General features: G+C 36.7%; 1 protein-coding gene across 3 annotated transcripts in view; it reads left to right on the plus strand.

Moving 5' to 3' along the window:
• Positions 1-22,544, plus strand: part of LOC139473816 (DEP domain-containing protein 7-like) — a 43,653-nt gene extending 21,109 nt beyond the window's left edge. Inside the window, exons 1-7 of one of the 3 annotated variants that reach the window (XM_071256575.1) lie at positions 2,745-2,837; positions 17,280-17,479; positions 17,904-18,109; positions 18,540-18,736; positions 19,007-19,539; positions 19,776-19,977; positions 20,624-22,544. In XM_071256575.1, coding sequence (XP_071112676.1) covers positions 2,759-2,837; positions 17,280-17,479; positions 17,904-18,109; positions 18,540-18,736; positions 19,007-19,539; positions 19,776-19,977; positions 20,624-20,823 — 1,617 coding nt within the window. In that variant the 5' untranslated portion in view covers positions 2,745-2,758 and the 3' untranslated portion in view covers positions 20,824-22,544. Of the gene's footprint in view, positions 1-2,744; positions 2,838-13,772; positions 13,857-17,279; positions 17,480-17,903; positions 18,110-18,539; positions 18,737-19,006; positions 19,540-19,775; positions 19,978-20,623 lie in introns of those variants that run through there. The other 2 variants (XM_071256577.1, XM_071256576.1) reach the window with 2 other exon arrangements.
• The last annotated feature ends 1,513 nt before the right edge of the window (positions 22,545-24,057 follow it).

Below are 24,057 nucleotides of genomic sequence, written 5' to 3' on the forward strand. Positions count from 1 at the left end.
CTTCCTTTGTCCGGACCCCGATTAATCCGGAAACTCGCCTTTCGGAAGTTTGCTGTTTGGAATGTCTAAATAATTACAAATGGACATTTCTTCATATTAAATCAAACTCTTTATTCTCTTGAACAAATACCTATTTGCATAGCGTGTGTATTTACTTGGTATGAGACAACCTCCGTGGCGTAGTGGAGAGAGCGGAGGGCGAGAGGTCGGCGGTTTGATTCCTAGGCACGTTTACCAAAATGCCTTTAAAGATGACGCTTGTTGTTACCCTGTCTGGCGCTCGACAGTAAGGGGATAGAACATGATATGTGTATTTTAGGCAACAGTGGGTATTTTTTACAAATGTTAGTATTTCCATTAAATGTTATTATAACACCCTTTATTGGTGTTCTTGAGACTAGTTCTTCAGTGTTGTTAATATTGGTCTCTTAACGCTTATTCTATTCTGCTGCTTTGGAATGAGAACATATAACATGGAGTCCAATAGAGATAATAGTGAGTAAGTATGGTTTTACGCCGCAATATTCCAGCAATATCTCGGAGGAGGAACGCAAGAAATGGGCTTCACACATTGTACCCATGTCGTGAATCGAACCCGGGTCTTCGGCGTGACGAGCTAACGCTTTAACCACGAGGCTACCCGAGCGCCCCAAAAAGAGATTATAAAAACAAATTAAAGTGCACCTTTTACAAGTGTATCTATATTGTTTTCGTGTGGCTATATTTCAGAACCACGTAACAATATATAGGTACAGACATGAAATCAAACGTGTTTTCATCATCATGATTTACTTCAGCATGGATGGGTGTAGGCCGTCAGCCCATTTACATCAGCCACATTATTCGTGCATGCATAGTTATGACAATATATCTTTCCTAAATTGCACGTCCTCATAAACATAAATTGATTGTGGGTTCGAATCCCGGTTCGCCCCGATTATGTTTCTAGGTTTGTCAGCAACATACCCGTGCTCGTGGGTTTCACCGAAGTAGTAAACGTCTGAGACCTGCATCACTTCGGGCTTTCCTCCCAAATTAAGCTGACATGCCGTGATATAACTGGAATACTGTTAAAAGCGCATTAAACCCAACTCATTCCCCCATTCGTTGCAGTATTGTTGTAAACTTACAACAGTATCAGGGATAAAAACCACATTATCTGCAAACGGTAACAAAAGTAGATGAGTTAAGTCTGGATATAACTGCATATACTGGTAAAAAGAACTTTCTATCTTATAAGCTAAACTAGTTTTAAATACTGGAATAATGAAAACAACTTTGCATCCCTGTCGTACTCCCTCATTACAATTAAAAATGTCTGGAAATAACTTATTGTATTTAAAACATAATATAACACTATCATAAGTTGATTTCATATAACCTACCATGTACGGTGACACTCCCTTGTATCTAAAACACATAATTTGGATCAGTTTACCAAATCTAAGGCGACCAACTGACTGTAAGAAAAATGAATTATCCAAAAATTAGAATAACCCTTGCGGAAGCAACACTGCGATTCTGAAAGTTTTCATACATCTCACATCAAAATTATAAACTATTATTCACAATTTAAATAATTATTTTCCTCAGAATGTTCAGGATTGTAATACCTCTGTAATTAGATTTACAATTTATCCCCTCCCTTGTGTGTAGTGGTATTATATATCAATCATATAGACTAACGCTTAGTCTCTGAAAATATATGTTATCCATAGAAACAAAGAACTCCATTTAAATTGAAAAGGAGTCCCAGTGAGACGGTGGATTGAAGAAAATCTAGACTTGCTTCATTTACAGTTTTTGCGTCACAGGGCTGGGCTGGGGAATAATATGTTTCAGGGACTGTGAGGCAGACCAATCATATGGCCCATGTGATGATGGAAGTACACATCACTACAGTCCGCTTAGTAAGACTGTAAGATAAGGCAATAAAATATTACTAGGCAATAAAATATGTTATCCATATTTTTTGTCTATTCGTTATTTTGTCTTCTATATATTTTGTAATTTGTCAAATTCTAAGAAATCTCTATCAAACCATACAATATCACTACATTTTAATTTTAAACACCTGTTCCAAATCAAGTTAAACCCATGAACAGATACATTACGTATCGTTAAGTGATTCAACAAGTCAATTAATTGTGACTCAATTATTTAAAAACAAGATATTTTACATTCTCTCATATTAACGACCTTCATGCACATACCAGATTAAATTTTAATCATGCATTTCCTATTTCACAGTTGTCGATACTTTTCAGAAATAGTTCTTATTGCAGTGCATAAAATAAAAATTTTTTTCACTGTTAATGTCAATCTAAATATTCCTGCGGTAAGATTTTTGCTAAGGTCGGGGAATCACTGCGAGAGTGAAAGCGCAAACCAACCTCAAATGTGTATATATCAGCTGTTCTTGAGAGATATGAATAACTTTAAGCAAGCGCGGGTGTACATATACGATATACAGTAGACCTACGTCATTCATCACTGCCTACAGTTACATCAGAGACCATTATTCTATGGTCTCCGGTTACATAGAGCATAATTTCATTTAAGATTTCAATAGTTCGGAGATTAATGATTCTGTCGCGATGATTGGTGATTACTAAAACCCTTTCACTGGGATCATTCAATTGACTCCACGCGTTGACAGTTTTGACAGGTGCGCTACGAGTCAACGGGCAGTGACCTAAAAATAGATCACAGCGCTGCATCCTGGGATAGGTGAAGGTGGCAATTTCAAATCAAAGAAATGGCTGTATCGGATTCATCGCCTGAACTTAGGCGCTTTGAAAGAACTATCCCTTTGAGGCAATCGCGTGGGAATATAGGTAAGGCAAAACACAGTGTAATTATCTATATTCAGACATTAATATGACCAGTATCTGATGTCGTGTTCAAACACAATTGTTGAAACAACGGTGTGTTTACAACATCCACACGTGGCAGCCATTTTTGTTTTATCAACACAGGTCCCTTTATAATAAACAAATAATAAACGCCTTCAGTAGCCTAGGGACTGTTATGTTCACAAGTCGGTTTACCGAATAAATGTAATCATTTTCAGTACAGAGCTGATTGATGCATCATCTTGTTTGCAGTGGGAAAAAAACAAACATTTGTGCTATGACTCAACACTAACCCACATATGTTAACTATTGGTGCTATATATTGCACATTGTTTAACACCAGTGGCTAGTTTAACATACTTATTCCATCTTTTATTTCCTTTTATCCCACAGGTTGTTGCATGTTTTTCACGAGTAGGGTCAATTTTGTGCTAAATTGCTAGTTTACACATGTTCGTGGACAAAATGAAGGATGCAAACAATAAAAGTCACAATTTAATTCACAAGAATTAAAAGTTAATTTCAAGTAAACTTGTTACATAAAGCAATATTTCACGATATTATTTTGGAAAAGGTTGGTAAGCAAAAGTAAGTTTTAAAGTTTCCCCAAACATGTTTTGGAAAAGATAGTTTTTACTAGTTTGGGGAATCAGTGGTCATTGGTCATGATCAGTATGTTCCAACTTGATCAATCATTGATTATGATTGGCTGATATTCTTTTCTTTATTTTTGATACATATATAATATGTGGTATCATATATGTCAAAGAACCTTGTACCATGAAATATTTTATTTCTTAACACAAATGGAAATACTTGATTGTTGCATATTGGTATTGTATATATTTCTGTTGTCATTTACAGATCAAAACAATAATAATGTTGATGGATGATATATGATATAAAATTGAAATTAAGTAGCATTTTTCTCTATAAGTTGTTTAAAAAAAACACTAATAAGCACACCACAGTCAATCATTATATATCGGCATGTTAACAGATAATCTTTGATTGTAATCAATCATTACAACATCACTATAGACCCTTGAAGATCTGGGGTAGAATAGGTCTTCAGCAACCCATGCTTGCTGTAATTTTTAAGGCGACCTACGGGATCGGGTGGTCAGGCTTGCTGATTTCGTTGATGCATGTCATCGGTCTCGATTGCTTGGATCGATGCTTATGATGTCAATCCCTGGATTGTCTTGTCCAGACTCGATTATTTACAGACCGCCATCATATAGCTGGAATATTGCTGAGTGCTGCGTTAAACAACAAACCAACCAACAATGTCTGAAGCCAATATCTGGTGTCCCTGTCATGATATTGCTTGAATATTGCTAAAAAGACTTACTCACTCCTCTTTACTGGCTCTGTTATCAGTGAAATACCATAATATTATTGATTGATCATTACATGAATTGGGAAAGTTGATTCCAATTATGGGGATTTTTGATTACTTTTGTAGCAGACATCTGGCCGAGTATCTGTCAATAAGCAGGCCTAGATGAATCCCTGATCCTGAAATTTTATTATTTAATAGAGACAGTATTAACTGACACATTTGAGCTTTAGTCTGGTCATTTTGGTCGAAATTAATGGCCAACCTCAAGACAATTGCAACAGAATTAATTCATACTTTATGTTATTTGGTAGCATGTCAGCTTTCAGGAAAAAAAAGTCAACCAAAATCAACTCATGGGAATGACCTTTCTCAAGGTCACAAGATATAGGCCTATATAATTCGTATTTTCGTATTCTTGGATATTCGTAGGAAGGAAGAGATTCAAATTTATTATAGTTTTCTTTCTAATATAACTAAACTAAGAACAATCTGGGTATACAACTTTATAATAATTTATATAATAATATATAATTTAATTCATTATAATAGTTCAAGGTCAAATAGAGGACATATATGAAGAGTGGCCGAGAAGTTAAATGCTGCAATAGATTTTCAAATATTGGAATGAAGTCATACATATTATATTCAAATGTAAGATAATCACACTTCATATATCATTTAAAGAACTATATCATGTAAAGTTTTACAATTTCGTACAAGTAATACTATTTTGTCCGTAGAAAAGGGTCGTGGCAGAATGTTCCTTTGATTGAGACTCTGCCCGAATTGTGACTCGCGTACAAGGGGAAATGAATATCATATGTTCAAGTACACTTGTTTTAGATTTGAAAGAAAATCATTACCAAACTATTGTCGTATAAATCCCAACTTTTATAAACTCCGATGCTTATTCACAACTACTGATAGTTGAACACTCATTCGTTTAAGTAAATATATTGGTTGCATATTTCAGAAGTTAATTTTGTTGTTGTTGTATAATGCCGCACTCAGCAATATTGCAGCTATATGACGGCGGCCAGTAAATAATCGTGTCTGGACCTCGTGATTGACATCATGAGCAGCGATCCACGCAATTGGGATCGATTCCATGCATCAACCAAGTCAGCGAGTCAGACCACCCGAACCCGTTAGTAGTCCCCTTTAACGACAAGAACAGTCGCCTTTTACGGCAAGGACATATGATACTGTGATGTTGTTGTGCTAGATGTAAATAATATAACGTAGCTGTAGTTTCGAAAGATAATCCAGTAATAAAACACTTACAGAACAATTATCATCTTTAATGTCAATTATATCATGTATGCTATTTCTCATGTCACTTTAATACATTGTAACTTGTATGCGTATCATGTTTGGGAGAGGCATTCAGATAAGCAAAATTTGCTTGTTTGCCAATCCCTCCACTTTATTGAAATAAATATGTTAATATCATAAAGAACTGAAACTTGGTAACGCATGGGTAGTTGGTCGACTATAGTCTATTCTGGTGAAAGGGGCCCCGGCGAAACTCATGTCAGCCGGTTATCTATTACTGTCGCTGATACGCTGAGTGAACACAGGCTATACTGACTATAGATTCATTTATTTTAGTGAGCGAATCTAATCAATTTGAGTATAAGTACAAGATAATCATAGACTATTGCATAGCATAGCAATATGGCAAACGCTCAAGTGAGTGAGTATGGTTTTACGCCGCTTTTAGCAATATTTCAGTTATATCAAGGCGTGGGACACCTGAGTGAGTGAGTTGGGTTTGACGCTGCTTTTGCCATTATTCCAGTTTTATCACGGTGTGTCAGCTTAATGTGGGAGGAAAGCCCGAAGTGATGCAGGTCTTAGACGTTTACCTCTTCGGTGAAACCCACGAGCACGGGTATGGTGCTGACAAACCTAGAAACATAATCGGGGCGAACCGGGATTCAAACCCACAATCATATAGGTTTCTGGGGTGACCAAGGGACGCAACTCTGCACAGCGAATCGCGGCGCCTTAGACAATTGGGCCACCCGTGCCCCCGACAGCAATCTCATTAAAATCAGATCTTAGTTCTCGCTACCGCTAAACAAAGATCTGAGGACATCCCATTACGGGTCACGTCAGAACGACCTTTCTCGAATTTTGACCGACCAATGAAATGACTGAGAAGAAATCGACATTAGCCAATCAGAAGGCAGCTTTCTCGAGCTTTACGACACTAGTTTTAAACTGGCGACTACGCTTCGAAACATATTTTGACGTATTCTCGATTAAAAAAATTAAAACTGATAAGAACACTCTGGAATGGCTTATAGATTTCCTAGTTTGTATGGATATAATCATAAAACCCGTAACCGTCGTTCGGAATACCCCGAGTCAAATATTTCGTGGTTACATGATTAGAAAACACGTTTCGACTGTCACTTTCATGATCTGGTAAGCGACGCTCTGATAGGTCGGATGAAAGGTCGTTCTGACACGACCCCTAATGGGATGTCCTCAGATCTTTGTTTGGCGGTAGCGAGTACAAAGATTTGATTTTAAGCCGGATAAAAGAGTTAATTTTGTGACTTTAAACAGTAAAACAAATGCACTCAAGACGAGAAATGTCAATATAGGGTGTTATAGAAATAGGTAACTTGTTCCGATATCAATATTGTCAAGGTTGGTTGTAAAACATAATGAATTTAATGAATTGCAAATTACGTACGCATTACGCAAATGATTATACATCATGTCACTCATGGGCTTCCATGCATTTTTTATTTTATCAAGGAGGGTCCACTTTTCGATATAATATTTCACATAATTATGTTTCTAATAATTGTAACAATGTTGGATGTATTTATAAAAGACAGGAAGATGGTTATCGGTCGTGTTTAACACACATGTTCTCTGCTGGTGCGGCCGTAGTTACATAGCAGACGACGCTACACAATTTATGGTTGATGGGCAGGTTAGAAGTTTATTGGAAGCCAACTGCTATTCATCATTATTAATTACATTTTTAAATAAATGTGATTTGTCAACTTACCATGAAATAATACGGCTCCGTTATGGTTGTTTTTTTTCTGAATATTTTCCAAGGCACTAGCAGGATCACTACGAATTATCTCCCTTTGCGAGCTCTTCTTGATGTACGGCGGCCCGTAGATGCCATATTCTCCTCGTCGGTTTTTATCTATTTTGATGCGGGAATTAACCATTTTGCCGAAGGTTGATTTGGGTAGACTTTTTAATACAAACTCAAATACATTCAATTAAAAGGAAACAGTCGTAAAATATTCTGTTGCAATTTTCTTGAGGTTAAATTACAGAATGACCAAACTACTTCTATGTGTTCTGTCAGTATGTTTCAGTGCAGGTAGTAGTACTACTAGTTATTTTAGTAGCAATCACAGAGCTCCAGATAAGCTGCGTATATGCGTAAAATACGCATCAGAAATGCAGAAATATGCAGTATAATAATATCCAAACATATCAAATATGCAACAAACATTACAGATACGCTAGAAAAATAAAACTTGTGCATATCATCAAAATATTGTGAAGTAACCCTGCGTATTCGATCGGCAAATCAGCAATTTATTTTGAAATTATAAAGGGGCATTCCGTCAACCATGCCAAACTCCACGATGACGGTTACATCATGATCATTTGCCATCACACTTTCTTGTGGAAGTATTTTTGTATTTTTGAGTCCTATAAAGCTCTCGAACCCACACAACACCAGTTTGCAGGGACTTAAATACCCACATGTTTAAAAACTAGTGGGTAACAGAAATTTGAATACCAAGATAGAATTACTGATACCCAGTGATTCTAAAATGCATGGGTAAAATACCCACAACACCAAAAGCTTATCTGGAGCTCTGAATCACATCCAGCAAAAAGCTGTATACGTGTGAAAAGGCACATGATGTATTATCTGAGGTAGCTTCTGAATATACGCACCAACTTACATTTACACTGTTCTTTAATTTGAACGCCAGATTGATGGCATTGGGCAGATACCACTCATCAAACACTTCAGTAGAGACTGATTTGAGTTGAAATTTAAAAAAAGTTTTGTCATTAGTCATAAGAGTATGTATAGTTATGTCATTATGTAACCATGGTTACTTGACACAAAGGACATGAGACGTGAATATTAGTGATAACTTGATTTATAACCTTGAAATTTGTTAACCAGTAAAATGGTTATGATGATGCAGTTATTTCTTGCATTGCACTCTGTTTCCTCAACAAACTCTGTTATGTTTTTTTCCTTGGGTGGAATTTCTTCTTCGGCTGTCCATATTTTCTGAGTTTCCTATCTCCTGCCGCTGTGGAAAGCCCTGATGTGATAAAAAAAAGATGTGACTCATAAAGAACATTGAAGATCAGCTTGTAGTTTCTTCAGCTGTGTTTATTAAACATTCATTTCTGAAGCAAAGTGTGTGGATCTTCATCATAAATTGATTTAAAGACAGGTACCAAGTGTTTAAACTTTTAAATGTCATAAAATATGTTCCCCAATTAGTGAAAATTGTTTTTTTAATACATTTTTAAAAAATGTTTTTAAATTGTTTTTGGCCTGCCCTCTTTATGGTTGAGGATGGAGATGAGAAACACAAGAAAATATTAATGGCCTTATTTGAAAAGAAACAAATCATTGTGACCCCCTTATGCTTACAAGTATAAGGGGTAATACCTAGATGTACAGATGAATTTGTGCATCAATTTACGTCTGATGATATAAACCACATGCCGACCCATGACTCTATCCTAGGTTTTCGGATGGCCATGTTTATCACAATTACCTGCACTATAATGGGGGATTTAGCATCACACAGACATTTCAAATACAAAAACTACATTTATAACAAACGCCCTTATATTATAAGCATGTTCGTTATAAACATAGTTTACTGTATAACAAACTGACAGATATACATTTATCATAATGCTATGGGAGTTTTACCATTTGACACAGTATTCATACTTTTAACAATAACATGTTTCGGGATAGCATAATCATGACATGGAAGTACCTCAACATGTTACTATTTGTATATTGTGTAACAGCGCACTCAGATATATTCCGGCTATGTGAAGGCAGTCTATAAATAATCAAGTCTAGAACCGCCGTCATATGGCTGGAATATTGCTGAGTGTGGCGTTAAACAACAAACCAACCAATCAAGTCTAGACCAGACAATCTAGTGATTGACATCATGAGCATTGATTTCAATTAGGATATGATGACATGCAATCATCCTAGTCACATTACCTGACCGTGAGCGTGGGTTGCTATAGTCCTATATTCGGCAATTTTCAATGGTTGATTTTCACCAAAATATCGGAGACCTGCTTCATTTCAGGCTTTCATCCTGCATTAAGCTGACGCATGATATAACCCAGGAACTGGAATACTGTCCAAAGTGGTGTTAAACCCAACTCACTCACTCCAGAATGTTGAATGTAAAAATATTAGTCATCACAGGCATGATAAACAGTTTTTGATGCATTGTGATTCCTAATTGCAACAATACATGTCAGCTTCATTTCCTTATACATATTAGCAACCCATACTTGCCGTAAAAGGCGACTATGCTTGTCGTAAAAGGCGACTAACAGCCGTAACAGGATCGGCTGGTCAGGCTTGCTGACTTGGTTGATACATGTCATCAAACCTAATTGCGTGGATCGATGTTCATGATGTCAATCACTGGATTGTCTGGTCCAGACTTGATTATTTTACAGACCGCCGTCATATAGCTGGAATATTGCTGAGTGCCGCGAAACAAAGAAACAAACATATTAGTTTGGACTGCTTCTGTCAGTCTTCAGACAAGTGATACTAAAGGATCACCTCATCCAAATGATCAACAGGTGCTTGTTGCTGAAGCTTGAAACCATGTACCATTCATTGTGAGGGATCAGAGGCTCCAGAGATGATTATCAAGAGAATTAAGTCTCTCACTGGTAAAACTCACTGACTTGGAGGAGACACCCTGCTTGCTGTGGCTAATAACTGCAAGTTTGCAAGCATTTGTGCTTTTTATTGTGTATTTGTATGATGTATCTGAATAATCAGTTCATCGTGGAACGTTTCCATTTCAGCAACACAGAATGGTACTAAAAACATTTGGCATGTCGATTACAATAGCAACATATCAGTGTATTTTAAAGTCACACATACTATTTCCAGTCACACGATCCACTTATTATCAAGTGCAAACTGTGATGAAATATGCTCTCTCTTTTGTTAAAGAAGGCATTATAATGTTTCCTTCCAGGTCAACTCCTGAGATACACTGGCTAAGGGATAGGTATTACCAGCTCAATCCATGAACAGGACATTTCTTTAAGTCTGAATATTCACAGAAACAACTATTCACATTTTAGTCTGTGTTTGTGCATAAAAAAGCTATATGTCTCACCAGTTGTTAATTGGACATGTTTATCATATGCCTATCAATGATATTATGTGTGATAGAGCCAGCCTAGAGATGGTCAGGGGGTGCAGTACGGGTCTGGTTTCATGTTGATCATGGTTGATTGCTTGCTCCACCACTGTAACTTTGATCAGACTTACAATAAGTAAATGATGAAAGTAAGTGATGAATGTTGGCAACCAAAGTTGGCAAAGAAGTGATGCCTTGGAAATCTGAGTATTTGTGTAAGGCACTTGATGAAAAGGTTCCCACTCCAAGCAGGCTCAGTAGAGCCTTATTGCAGCTGACTTCAGGCAACCAAGGTTCACTTGTTACGGAATGTCATTCACAATTCAATGATTTTGAATCGTCAGGAAAAAAGTACAACAGAAATGTACTAGCAAGTGTTGGCAAACCCCATATAGTAAATGCTATTTATGGTCCATTTAATATCTGCATATTTTCAAACCATAGATATATATACCAAAAATATAGTCCCCAAAATGTCTCTCACAACAAATATCAGACACTTTGTACAAATACATGTAACAAAGGAATACATGAAATTTATATCATGGCTTGTGCTGCAATTGGGGATGACATTTTAAATTGTTTTCCATTATTTTTATCCCCCGCCATGAAGTGGGGCAGGGGATAAAGGAACTTTCTTCCATCTGTCTGTCCTTCCGTTAACTTCTTAAGGGGGACAAGTTTTACACACTGATATTACTGGTCATCATCTTAAATGAGTTCAAAAATTGGTGTCTTGAATTCATTCTTTACAGAGTTATCTCCCTTGATCTGTGCTTTTCAACTTAGTGCATACTGCGTGACAAGTTTTCTCAGAAACCACTGACATTACATGAATGACAGTTTGAATATGAATGTATGAATTTATTTTTTACGGAGTTATGGCCCTTGCACCATGTTTTTCAAATAAGTGCATAGTGTCTGCAATTGGGACAAGTTTTCTCAGAAACCTCTCACCTTAGCATATCTAAGAGATACTTTTAATATCAAGATTGAATTCCAGTCATGGTGCCATAAAAAAGATTTTCCAGAGAAGGGGCTTTTTGTGTGTAATATTAATATCACATTTCATCATTTTATTCTGATGACTTAAAGCGACCTAGTCCCTATCTGTTAAGGCTTATTGTATCTTTTTCTTAAGTTTATATTAACTTCTATATGAACAAACAAAATTCTAATATGCCCCATGGTAGGGGATAGGGATAATACTGTTTTCATGTTTAATATGGAATCAATTTCAAACCAAAAATTTAAAATCTCATAGGCATAGGAAGTTTTCATATCATACTTCTTGTACCCAAATCATGATCAGGCATAAACAGTTGGTGAAACCGCATTATCAGTGGTTTGAGAAGGGAGCTAATTCTGTTTGCCTAATCGAAAGTTCAAGGTTGGCCCACATTTGAAACTAAACGCACTTGTTCTTGAGAATATGTACTACGTAAACAAACCCGCTTTTAACTATTTAAAATAAGTATTATGACTTATAATTGGATTAGAATGTACAAATGCGAAGACACTTGCAAAAGCGGACAGCATCAGTGATGGTCACAAGGAAATTCCACTACAGTATATGTCCAAGGACTGAATGATACCTTACAGAAAAATCTTGGTATAAAGTTTGCGTTGCATTAGCCCTGTGATGTCATAACTTTATGATAATGGAAGACATGTACATGATGAAGGGATGGGTAGTAATGAAAGGATATGCAAACTAAGTTACTTTGTATTGAGGTTTAGTTTCATTCCCTCTTTATTTGGCCCAAATACGATCCTACATGTACTATGGGGTTTAAATATATCATTTTGAACACCAACATGTGTACATTGATGATGTTAATGTCAAACAAACAATTCTTTACACCTTGCCTATCAAACAGAATATAATGTATAGCCATGTACATAAACCTTCACGTTTGATATATATTATACCATATGAACATTTGGCCTTTCAGAAAAAAGTGACTAAATGATTGACTGACTGAAGGTTTGAAGATGAAATTATGTTCAAATATAATAAATCTTGGTATCCGTATCTAGTGCCACACTTTACTTAATACTCTTGATCTTGTGAACTTTGTCATTGTTCAAACTGTTTAAATTTTAGAATGAACAAAATATGTTTGCCTGTATATTGCAGTCTCCTTGACTATTGGTAAAGATATGGTAAATAGCTTGTTGTTGTTGACTTTAATAAATGTAAGAAACAATATAATACGAAAGTCTGACATATTCCTTTGGTGGTTATAAATGAAGATTTCATTGATAATACATGTGTGGAAGATATGGCTGGGCTGTGGAGAAGCAATAAGCATTACATATCAGTCTAGACAACATAATATTGAGGCTATTCAAAAAAAGAGAGTATAAAACAGGTTCAGAAAATATGTCAATGAAAAGGCTATATTCCAGTTTTGGGTGTGAATACTTGTACTTAGACTGATACATTTAAGCTCCTGTATTACCTGCTGGGGCTGTTCACTTCACAGATACAGTTTCATGTCGGACAAGTGTTTAGGACAGATACTTAGATCTGTTACTAAGCTTGTTAACAACACTTGATCACCTTGTGAACTACACCAGTAAACCAGTTTTCTATGGGTAGGTGAAATCCCTTCTGGGGCCTTGTTAATCAGTAAATTCCCTCAGCAGAGAAATTACTACTGGTTGAACACTGCTAAGCCAATCTCAATATTTAGAAGCTGAAGGCAGTTTGTTCTGTATCTAAAGAACAAGAAAAACATCTTTTCACAGTAGAAAAACATTGCTTATGCTCAGGCAGTGTTACAACTAATTATGTGCTGGTGGGGATTTGGAACGCACCCATGTCACTGTCCTGATTAGTAGGAGATTAGCTTCACCAGGGAAACAATGGAAATAATTACAGGAAGCATAGGATTTGCCTTTATCCACTCTAAACTGGTGTTTGTACAAGTGACAAACATTTTAATTTGTGTTATGACAATATTGTGTTAGCCCAGACTGAGGCTGAAGCACTGCCACATGTTGTATTGTTCAACCAGACTACTGTTGTATAACCCTCATCCCAACAGCCAATCAGAGGATAGGGTTTAATCCAGTCAGCCCAGGTGGGGATATGGGCTATATATACAACTTGCCCCCCAGTGATGGTAAACTGCAGATATCTCTCTTATACTTTGGATTACTACAAGTGATATATTACAATAATCATGGTGAATAATCGTTCAGGTAAGGAAACCTTGGCTAAATTTGATTTATTGTTAGTTTTTGGTTATTTGTTACTGGAATCTATGTTTTCCAGGTTGAACTTAAGTGAAACCTATTACATTGAAGATGTAGTAACTATGTATTTTAAAGTCAAACCGATATATTTTTTAGTCATACATATTGTCATTATGCAGAAAACAAAATGTCAGGGTTTATTTTTGATATTAATGTTTTCCCCTAACAAATATTAAATGTTGCATATCATGTATGAAAAAATAATACCAAATGAGGATATTTTCAATCAAATACACGCTACTTTTAAAAAACAACAAATTGCAGACAGTTTGGTGGATAAGCCTGAAGTGTATCATATATTGGAGATTATTTAATATTCATTTTTTTTCAACAGGATAAATATTCAATCAACTTATTTACTTAATCTCAAAGTCATTTAATTTTTCTTTACTGTGTCTAGGGTGTTTAATATGGCAAATACAGTAATAATTCAAAAATGTGCTGATACTTATAATTGTGATCATATTGTCAACATTGAGGGGCGGTCGGGTAGCCTAGTGGTTAAAGTGTTCGCTTGTCATGTCAAAGACCAGGGTTCAATTCCTGACATGGGTACAATGTGTGGTGTCCCCCGCTGTGATATTGCTGGAATATTGTTAAAAACAGCGTAAAAGCACACTCACTCAGTGTCAACATGGTCAACAAATTTAATATTGTGCAATGTGATTCATATTTTTAAAAAATATAAATTGTTTGATCTAGAATAATGTTGATATTAAGGTGATCTTGAATTTAACTGAGAGTTTATATTATTATACTTTACCTATTATTAGAGATTTGGTTTAAACATATTTCAACAGAATATTAAGATATGTAAACAAGACAACGCATATTTTGTTACCTCTCCCTATATAGTATTCAATCAACAATAGATAGTCAAAGTGTTTATATAATAATTACACAAGATATTCCTTGGTGGTCAGTCCAACAGTGTCTGATTTTGATAGTTACTATGATGGGATTATAAACAATATTAATTACTACATAATGTGGACAAGATACATATATTATAATGTTATATGTAAGTGTTCAGAGTATTTATTAAGTTTATATCCACCAGAATGTGTAATGAAAGTGTGGACAGATAACAAAATTTCTTCTAATTTGATCCTAATGACAACAAACAAAGGAGTGTAGTAGGTCTTCATAGTATTGCATGACCACAAGGACATCTTCGGATATCAGTTATGAATCGGTTGAAGTTATGTGTGTTTAGGTCACTACATCCGAGTCTTAAGCGGCAGTGGATAATTTGACAGAATCTGGTTTCATAATTATCTAAAGATTGTATGCCATTTTATAACATTCAAAAATTAAAAACAGTTCATTTTAGCATTGTATAGGACCAAACCAAGTATATATTATGTTTTCTTTAATTAAAGTTCACCATCATAAACATTCAAACATGATTTACATTTGAGCCTTACCTAAACATGGCAGATTTATAAAAGTATAGAACACAACAAAATGGATTATATTTCAATCATTATTTCAAGAGCTTGAGGAATACGTAATTCATTTGCAACAGAAGCATAAGGATGCCAGTATTAATGTCTGTAAAGAGTGTCGTATGTAGAAGATCCCATAGCCTTATCCACTCTTTTCACAATGTCTTGAAGTAAAGTGAACAGATGTAAAAGGAAAAGATTCAATTGTTATGATTGTTTTGAAATGTCAAGAAAATGTGTATTAGGTAAGATACTGAAATTATCAACCTGACATTAATAGTTGGTGCAATGAAACAGTAGAAGTAAACATGTGTCCTGTCACACATGGATAAGTTGGATAAGTTGGATGGATAAGTTACATATTTATGTATCCTGTACATTTGTGAAAAGAATGTCTGCACAATTGTCCACTTATTGTCAACTGGTGGAACTGGTAAAGGTGTATCTGACATATATCTGTCATTGCTGTGGCAATGAAACAAGCGCACAGAGCTTTCTTGTCATCCCAAATTACAATCCAATCTGTAACACATGTCAGGCATCTGACATGTTGTTCCAGCAATTAACTCATCAATTGACACTCACTGACAGCACTCCTCATTGTTTCCGCGTTAACTAATTGAGCTTACTGGAATTGACAACTTCTCTGCATTGTTTTAATTAACTTGATCGTTAAGTTGTTAAAACAGTAGTTGACTTGTTTGGTGGCAATGAGTGAACTCATTTCACCTGGCACATGTTATTAATTAAAGCTGTGGGAGGTTAGCAGCAGATGCATCCTGAACCTTCACACAGTCAACAACACATCATGGGTGGGTACTTTACTCTGAAGCTGAACTTGGTGTTTGGCATCATGGTTTGACTTTCATAAAGTGACTGTGTGGTGTTGGTGTCGTGTCAGCATGTGTCTGTACTTTTAGACATTTGAAATGAATATATTAGTGTCTTCCTATGTTAATGTTCAATAGTTTCAAAACATGGAGAACTCCCCTTTCAAATTTAGCCATTAAGCGTAATTGATGAGGGCTTTTGAGAGAAGTGTTCCCACGTGGATGTTGAAAGAAGTGTAAGTATATATACTATGATAGAAATAGGGAGCTGTTGTATCTGTTATCTCTTATGCCAGAGTGATTTAAACAAGGTCACGTTTGTTCGATTGTACTGATATTTAACTAAATTTTAGATCATCCGAGAAAATCATCGTAGGTTGAAATGATGCAGAAATAATGTGGTTGAGAAACCTGTTTCATCCATGTTGTAAAAAACCTAAATCCCTCATAAATCCCTCATAAACCAGTAGCCTGTATTTACTGTTGTAAAACTACAAAGGACTTAAACCATCAACCATGTAGTGTTGGTAATTACAGACCATCCCAGCCAGTATGTTATAATTGACACTTGAGGTTATTAAGCCTGTAGTTGTTATAGCTCACAATACCCTAGGTACACCTCTCATTGTATGTAGGTGTTAATCCAGTCACAGCATGGGGGAAATAACAGTACTCTGATTGCACTGTAAGGATAACAATGTACTGTCTGTCAGGGTGTTAAAGCAGATATCAACACACTGCATGTACAACCTGTTATTACTGGACATCATGTGGAGATGTAGAATTGTGCCATTGTCACTGGGCCTTTGTAGTTCTTGATATGTGTGTACAGGTGAGCTGTTGAGCTCTATTTGAAGGATTAGGATTTAAAGTGTTGCCTTTGGTCCAGGATTTGTACAAGAATTTCTAGTTCTGTATGCTAAGTTCTGTAAAGTCACTCAACTGGGCAAAATGGACGTTTGTCTGTGCATGTTCAGCAGATGTGTGTATGATTAGAAAATCACAAAATCAGTTATTAAGAAGACTTTCATATCAGAACCATTTTATGCTCTTAGTATTTTGACTTGACATTGTAATATGATTGTTTTCAGGTCCTTTCCGTGCTACACAAATATGGAACGAGATAATCTCTCATGTAAAGAGCAAAGTTGAGCTGAAGCGTCGTCGCTACAAGATGAGACACTATGACAACACATTCACCGGGACAGATGCTGTGGACGTTGTCCTTCACTATCTCCTGAGTGACAAGGAAACATTCTGTACGGACCTGTCTCGGGACAAGGCAGTCAAGGTATGGCATGCATGCTTGGTGGGAACATCACATTGATTCTAAGGGAAAATCTGTGGGGTAGAATAAGGAGAGGAAACTTTACATCCAGAGCTACTCCCATTGAACCATGTTCTTGATTCAAAGACTAAGCTGACCTCAAGCTACAGTAGATACAAATCTGAGTCATCACTTCAACAGGCAATGAACAGCAAATTTGACTCCTGCTAGTACACACCAACCCTTACACACTTCAAATCATAATGTTGTGAGGTGGATGAGAATTAAAAATCAAATAAAGCAATTCCCATATTTTTGTATATTGTCCTTCATCAATGTCAATTCATGGATATTTGCCATTGATGAACATACAACCTGTACAAGTCCGCTGAATTATTTACAGCTCTGTATGACCCTTTACTGATTCCAGTAATGTCCTCTGTTTCAGGTGTGCCAGATGTTAATCAACCAGAATGTTTTTGAGCCAGCCAGCTGCAGGTCCAGTGAAGGCAAAAAACTGTTTGAGGACAGTAACAGTAAATTATACCGATTTGTGGACTCTGACAAGGAGAACAAGGATGATAGCCCACTTGACGACAGTGAGGCATCTACAATGGATGACTCTTCAGACTTCAAATCTGGGAAAGACTTGAGGTTAGCTCATGTTGTCCATCCAAGGGTGGTCAGACCCAGATCTATATTTCAAATTGCAACAGACAGACTGTCCGACACCTTATTGTAATTATATAAACATGTAGTGTACAGAATGTATTGTTTTGTTTTAGGGTGTTTTCTTGAAACACTATAGCTTCAACTTATGGAAAAAATGACTTGTACAAGATCTATTTCATGTTGTAACAATGAAAGCAGCCACACACATTGTCACATATATTTTCTGTGCTTATGTATATTTTGAAAATATGTATTTATCTACATTGCATTGAATATAAATAAACATCTAATGTTGTAATTTGTCATTTGTTGTACTACTATAATTCAAGCAAAGATGCTGTTGGGAAGAGTAGTCACACTAAGCAAGCTAGTAGTTCATGAGAACATGCACTCATTGTCTGCTTGATTTCAGAATCAACCCAGCATTTGAGCCTGACCTACTTGAGGATGATCTATTGTGTAACCCGCTAGCATTGCAGCAGTCAGCCTCTGTCATGCAGGAACTCATCAAACTAGGCAGCTCTATACGATGTAAAAGTGCAAGCTCTCTCAAGTCAATTGATCTCAAACGTACACGATCGTCAGACAGTCAGGAAATATCACCAGAAGGTAAATGAGTGATGTGTGTTTAATTTAAAAAAAATGGTTCAGTTTTTGCTTAATATAGATTTGGGTAAAATGTTTGTTGGCCATTTTTAATGCATCAATTGAGAAAGTTATTGTTAATTTAGGATTGCAGCGAAAAAGGAGACATCTGGGGAAAACTATTTGGAAGGACCTTCTACACAGGCTCCAGAGATATCATTTGATATGTACATGTACTGACATTAATTTATGAATCATAGACCAATATAGTAAAACTGATCCTTCTCCCAACAGTGGTGGAGGAGACCTGGAAGGAGATAGCCCTGGCTGAGCTTCTGACAATAGTGGACATCATGTTCCTCGATGGTATCCTCAGCGAGGAGAAGGAAAACAAGCGCCAGCAGCGTCGTAACGTCATCATCTCAAACGTTGTTGCCAAACACAGTGTCATGCCCTTCTTGGAGGGTTCCGACACTACTGACTGCGTCATGCAGGCAGCCTTTGACTGTATTGAATGTCTACCTAAGGGAATGGCCCTCTTAGCAGATGATACCCTCAAACAGACAGGGACACAAACAAAGCTGAAACTGTTTAAAATTATATCCAAGTATTACCAAGACCTGTCAGACCCTCTGCTTCCAGAGAGGTTTTTTGATCTGCACATGGCCATACTGAACCTGATACTGACTGGGAGGGAGGAGACTGGGTTGCTGGCCCTGAAGCTAGACGTAGTGCTGTTGCCATGGGCTGTTCGGGAGGAGCTGCAGAGGTTACTCAAGTTTATGTTGGCAATTGCCAAGGACAACACCTTCAGGATTGATGTCCAGGTAGGCAGGAATGTCTGGGAAATATGAAATCTGTTTCCCCAGTGGTATTGTTAGATGACATGTTATAAATACTTTATGCTCTTTCTGGTTAGTGGTTCATGTGACATTACTAGTTATTAGGAGAAAGCTTGAAGTAAATCCACATTTTCACTTGTCCAGCTACAGTCTAGTAGCAATACCAAGCTACCAGCAAAAGCCATTTGAAATAATTCAGTATATTGCTTTGTTTTTTCCAGGAGACAAATGAAGTGATAGTTTTGAGAACATTCAGCGGCTGCATTTTCAAGCACAAGGTGTTGTCATCCAGTGTTGGAGCAGAGTTGGTGCAGTTCTTCCTCAACCACCTCTCTGATATCTTCATCGTACCCCGTTCCATTAGACAGAAGGTTGCCTTCCGACTATATCAGGTCAAAACAGGCATTATGGAAATAGTCAGTGGTGAGGATCTCAATATTTTCTATAGTTTTAAGGAAATCTATATGTAGAAAAAACACATCAAGTTTAAGGTAATAATTAAGTTCTCAAGACTACCACACATATTTGTAAAAGATGTTGTATCAGCAGAAAAATGAAACAATTTACTTTTACCTTTTTCCAAGGAGAAAGTTGTCATTACAATCTCATTCCTAAGTGGGGGGCACGAGTTGCCCAGTCATCTAAGGCATGGTGATTCACTGTGCAGAGTTGCATCCCTTGGGCACGCCAGAAACCTATGATTGGGGGTTCAAATCCCGGTTCGCCCCGATTTTGTTTGTAGGTTTGTCAGCACCATACCAATACTCGTGGGTTTCACCGAAGTGGTAAAAATCTGAGACCTCTATAACTTCGGGCTTTCCTCCCACATTAAGCTGATACGCTGTGATATAACTGGAATACTGTTGATAGCGTTGTTAAACCAAACTCACTCACTCATTTCTAAGTAAATTCAAAGTGTGGTTGTAGGATGGATTAGTGGATAAAATGTTAGATCACCACATGAATACAATGAGCCTCACACTGGAATATTGCAGGGATATATTGATATATGTGCTGTCAAAGCTTTCCCTAGCCAATTTAATGAGTGTTGATTATTTTGTTCTTCCAGACTCGACATTCTGTAGCCGAGTGACCCAAGAGGAATATCAGAAGCAGTCTGAAGATGGAACAAAGGAAGCCCTCATAGAAATGATGAACTCAGTGTTAGACGATACACAAGTCCCACTTAAAGAAAAGAAACAGAGATTAAAATGTTTTCAAAAGATATATCCAGCTCTTTACGAAAAGTACTTCCAGGGCCTCATTTGAACAAGGGCTGAATGATATACAGATGGTGCTATAGACAGATGTGTATAAATGTATTTAACTGATTACACTGTCAGAAATGTTTTCACTGAAATTGAATATCCAAGTCTCCAGGCAACAAAAAGTTGTCTTTGAATGAAGCATGACAAGAGATATGAAAGTCATACAAGAATCAACTTCATCAACTGAAGAAAATGTTTATTCTGAATATGTACATGAAAGACATGAACAGTGCAGAAGAGTTTAGAATATGAAACAAACCAAAGTATATTTTCTGTGAGTGTGCTGATGGCGTCAAGGACCAAGTGTTTCTTTACATCAACTGGTGGTATCAAAACATGATTTGTGAGATATTTAGAATATTTATTCATCAAAGGTTGTGTTTATGGTTGTGCATTCTGCAGTTATAGATTTGATTTCCTCTGAGTGTCGAGGGGAATGAAATGTGTGCAGATGTTAGGTTTCTTGTTTCTGAAAGTAACAAACTCAACAAGCTTATTTACTGTGCATCCTCTCTAATATTGTGCAATGCCATAGCTGAGTGCACTATCCAGCCCTTGCCAAATAGCAGCAAATATGTTACTTTTCAATTCTAATGACCTTCGTTCAGGGAGAGTACACTTGCTTGAGTTGGTTTCGCCTAAAGTTGAAAATATCTCTCTGAGGGTCTAGTGGTCCTTTCTTATAAATATCTTTCTTTCAGTACAATTAAATACAATACTGTGGGAAACATACTTGTAATCAATGGACATTAGAGAGAGAGTCACACTGAAACTAAGGCACCTTACCCGATGAGCATATTTTTAATAAGAGAAGCACCAATTGTAGACATCGGTATTTAACAATCATGACAATTTTGATTTCTTGGTTTGGGCTGACATGTTCCTGGGTCCATTTGTACCCCTGCTTTCATTATGATTTTAAGAGGACATATGCCTTTGACTTATCGGAGTAGAAGAGCTTGAAACCTGTAACTTAGTGTATTTCTAGTCCTGTCTCAGACCTCTACCTTCACTTTTTATTTCCATAAGATTTGAACTATCACCTTTGCTCATTACAAAAAAAGGCAGTTTGTATTCCATGTTTGGGATTATGCAAAATTAGTATCGTTCACTGATGATCATAGTGCAATAGCATTTACCTTCATGGATCAGTGTGTTATTTCATAAACTTCTGAAACTGGACATTCATTGAGCTGTACAAAATGGAGGAGTCATACTTTGTTCTTAGTTTTATTGAGGTTTCGTTCCTATTGGGATTCTCATACAAACTTTAGCCTTCATTTCTTTTGAAAATAAGAATCAATGATTTGAAGTGCTCATTTTCATCAGTCATAAAACACATCTAGTATCAGGTGTTGTTGATCTCACTGTACTAATACTCTGTCTCAAATTGAATTTTTAGAGCTCAATGTCCATTTTTGCTGACTTGTTTCAATCATTTATTTTGATATGATCAGCATATAATTTATAGGTGTCTGTACATATAAACTATTATTATTAGGGCATTTTATGGAAAACTGAAAATTTGTAAAAAAAATCCTTGTGTTTATTTGAAAGGGATCTCAAAACTGTTGAAAATGTGGAGAACTGAGTGTGATATTTTCATAATCAAAACAATGTGTGATAAAGTGTAGAAATTGTATATACAAGTCTTGATTTGTAGTATATCATGTACAGAATTGACTGACCAATAGTGCTATTGTATTGTTTTTGTAAATAAAAGTATATTAACCAAAGGTTTGTAATCCCATCAGATATATATACATAGACATAATAAATGAATAACTGTACACTGTTTCATGATTCTTTAGTTACCCTGGGTCACAGGTGGCCCAGTGGTCCAAGGCGCTGCGATTCGCTATGCAGAGTTACGTCCCTTGGGCACGCCAGAAACCTATGATTGGGGGTTCGAATCCCGGTTCACCCCAATTATGTTTCTAGGTTTGTCAGCACCATACCCGTGCTCGTGGGTTTCACTGAAGTGGTCTGAGACCTGCATCAGCTGCAAATGAAGTGATTTGGTTGATGGCATGACGTCATAAGCCAGAAGTGTTGCAGTATTGGACTTTTACCACTTTGGAGAATGGTTTACAAGCCTGAAGTGACATCATCCACACTGGACAAACTAAGCAGCTTGAACTTTTACACCTTGTTTGTTGTTGAATGGTGCATTCAGCAATATTCCAGAAATATGACAGCAGTCAGAAAAAAAATTCGAATCTGAACAAGACATTCCAGTGATTGATATTATGAGCAATGTACCACGTGGTTTTTAAAATAGGTCACCAACATCCAATGCTGGTCGTAAGAGGCGCCCCAAATGGATCAGATGGTCAGCTGCAGTGATTTGGGTGATGGCATGACGTCATACCCATCGTAATAAGTGATTAAAGTTTTAAGACATTCAAGACCAGACTGCACATGGCTCTTGCATTGACGAAAAGCGTTGTTGGACATGAGTTCCGAAAAAAATGTTGCAACAAACAATATTGATACATACTGCCGACTTTCAATATTTTCTTTGCAGAAACTATAAAGTATATTTTATGAGAACATCTAAATGATATATGGGGAAACGGCTTGCAGTTTGATGTATTAAGTATGGAGCAAGTTTAGAAGCATTTACAGTGCTAGGTTTAGAGGAGGTGCTTAAAACTAGGTAACATGCTCTCTGGAATTCTTGAGTCCAACGTGGCTGCCAAGCCAAGTTACCCTTATCATGCAACAAATGTCAAACAATTTGCATCATGCAAAGTTTCAATAATTTCTTTGAAGAACCTTACAAGATATGATTTCTGATTCACCAGGACATCCCAGTGTTGTCAGACGTCTGATCAGCAGCATGAGGAGACGCCTCGAGAATGTCATCCGTGAGAGGGGAGGCTACTCCCGATTACAGCATCGGTGGTGATTCCGAGGTTGACAAATATCATTTTTCACTGCTTGATGTGACAGTCCGATTCTTGATGTGGGCTGGATGCTGATATTTTTAGCGTTGTTAAAATGGACGGTTTTAGAGTTCTCCGGTTGCTGGTGTCAGCTTCATTATTTGTTTGATGGAAGTGCCAGACACTCTGTCTGTCAGTTTACCACTCTTGTCCTGTTTCAAACGAGGAATTACACCTGTCAATCATAATGTAACACACATCCGAAAAAGTGGTTGGGTATGGTTACTGGCCATGTGTATATAAGATGAAGAGGTGCAGGGTTTTGAAGACGTACCCAAAACAAAGTA

This window comes from Haliotis cracherodii, unplaced genomic scaffold (genome assembly GCF_022045235.1).
Source record: "Haliotis cracherodii isolate W230 unplaced genomic scaffold, xgHalCrac1.p SCAF_3, whole genome shotgun sequence".
Lineage (NCBI taxonomy): Eukaryota > Metazoa > Mollusca > Gastropoda > Lepetellida > Haliotidae > Haliotis > Haliotis cracherodii.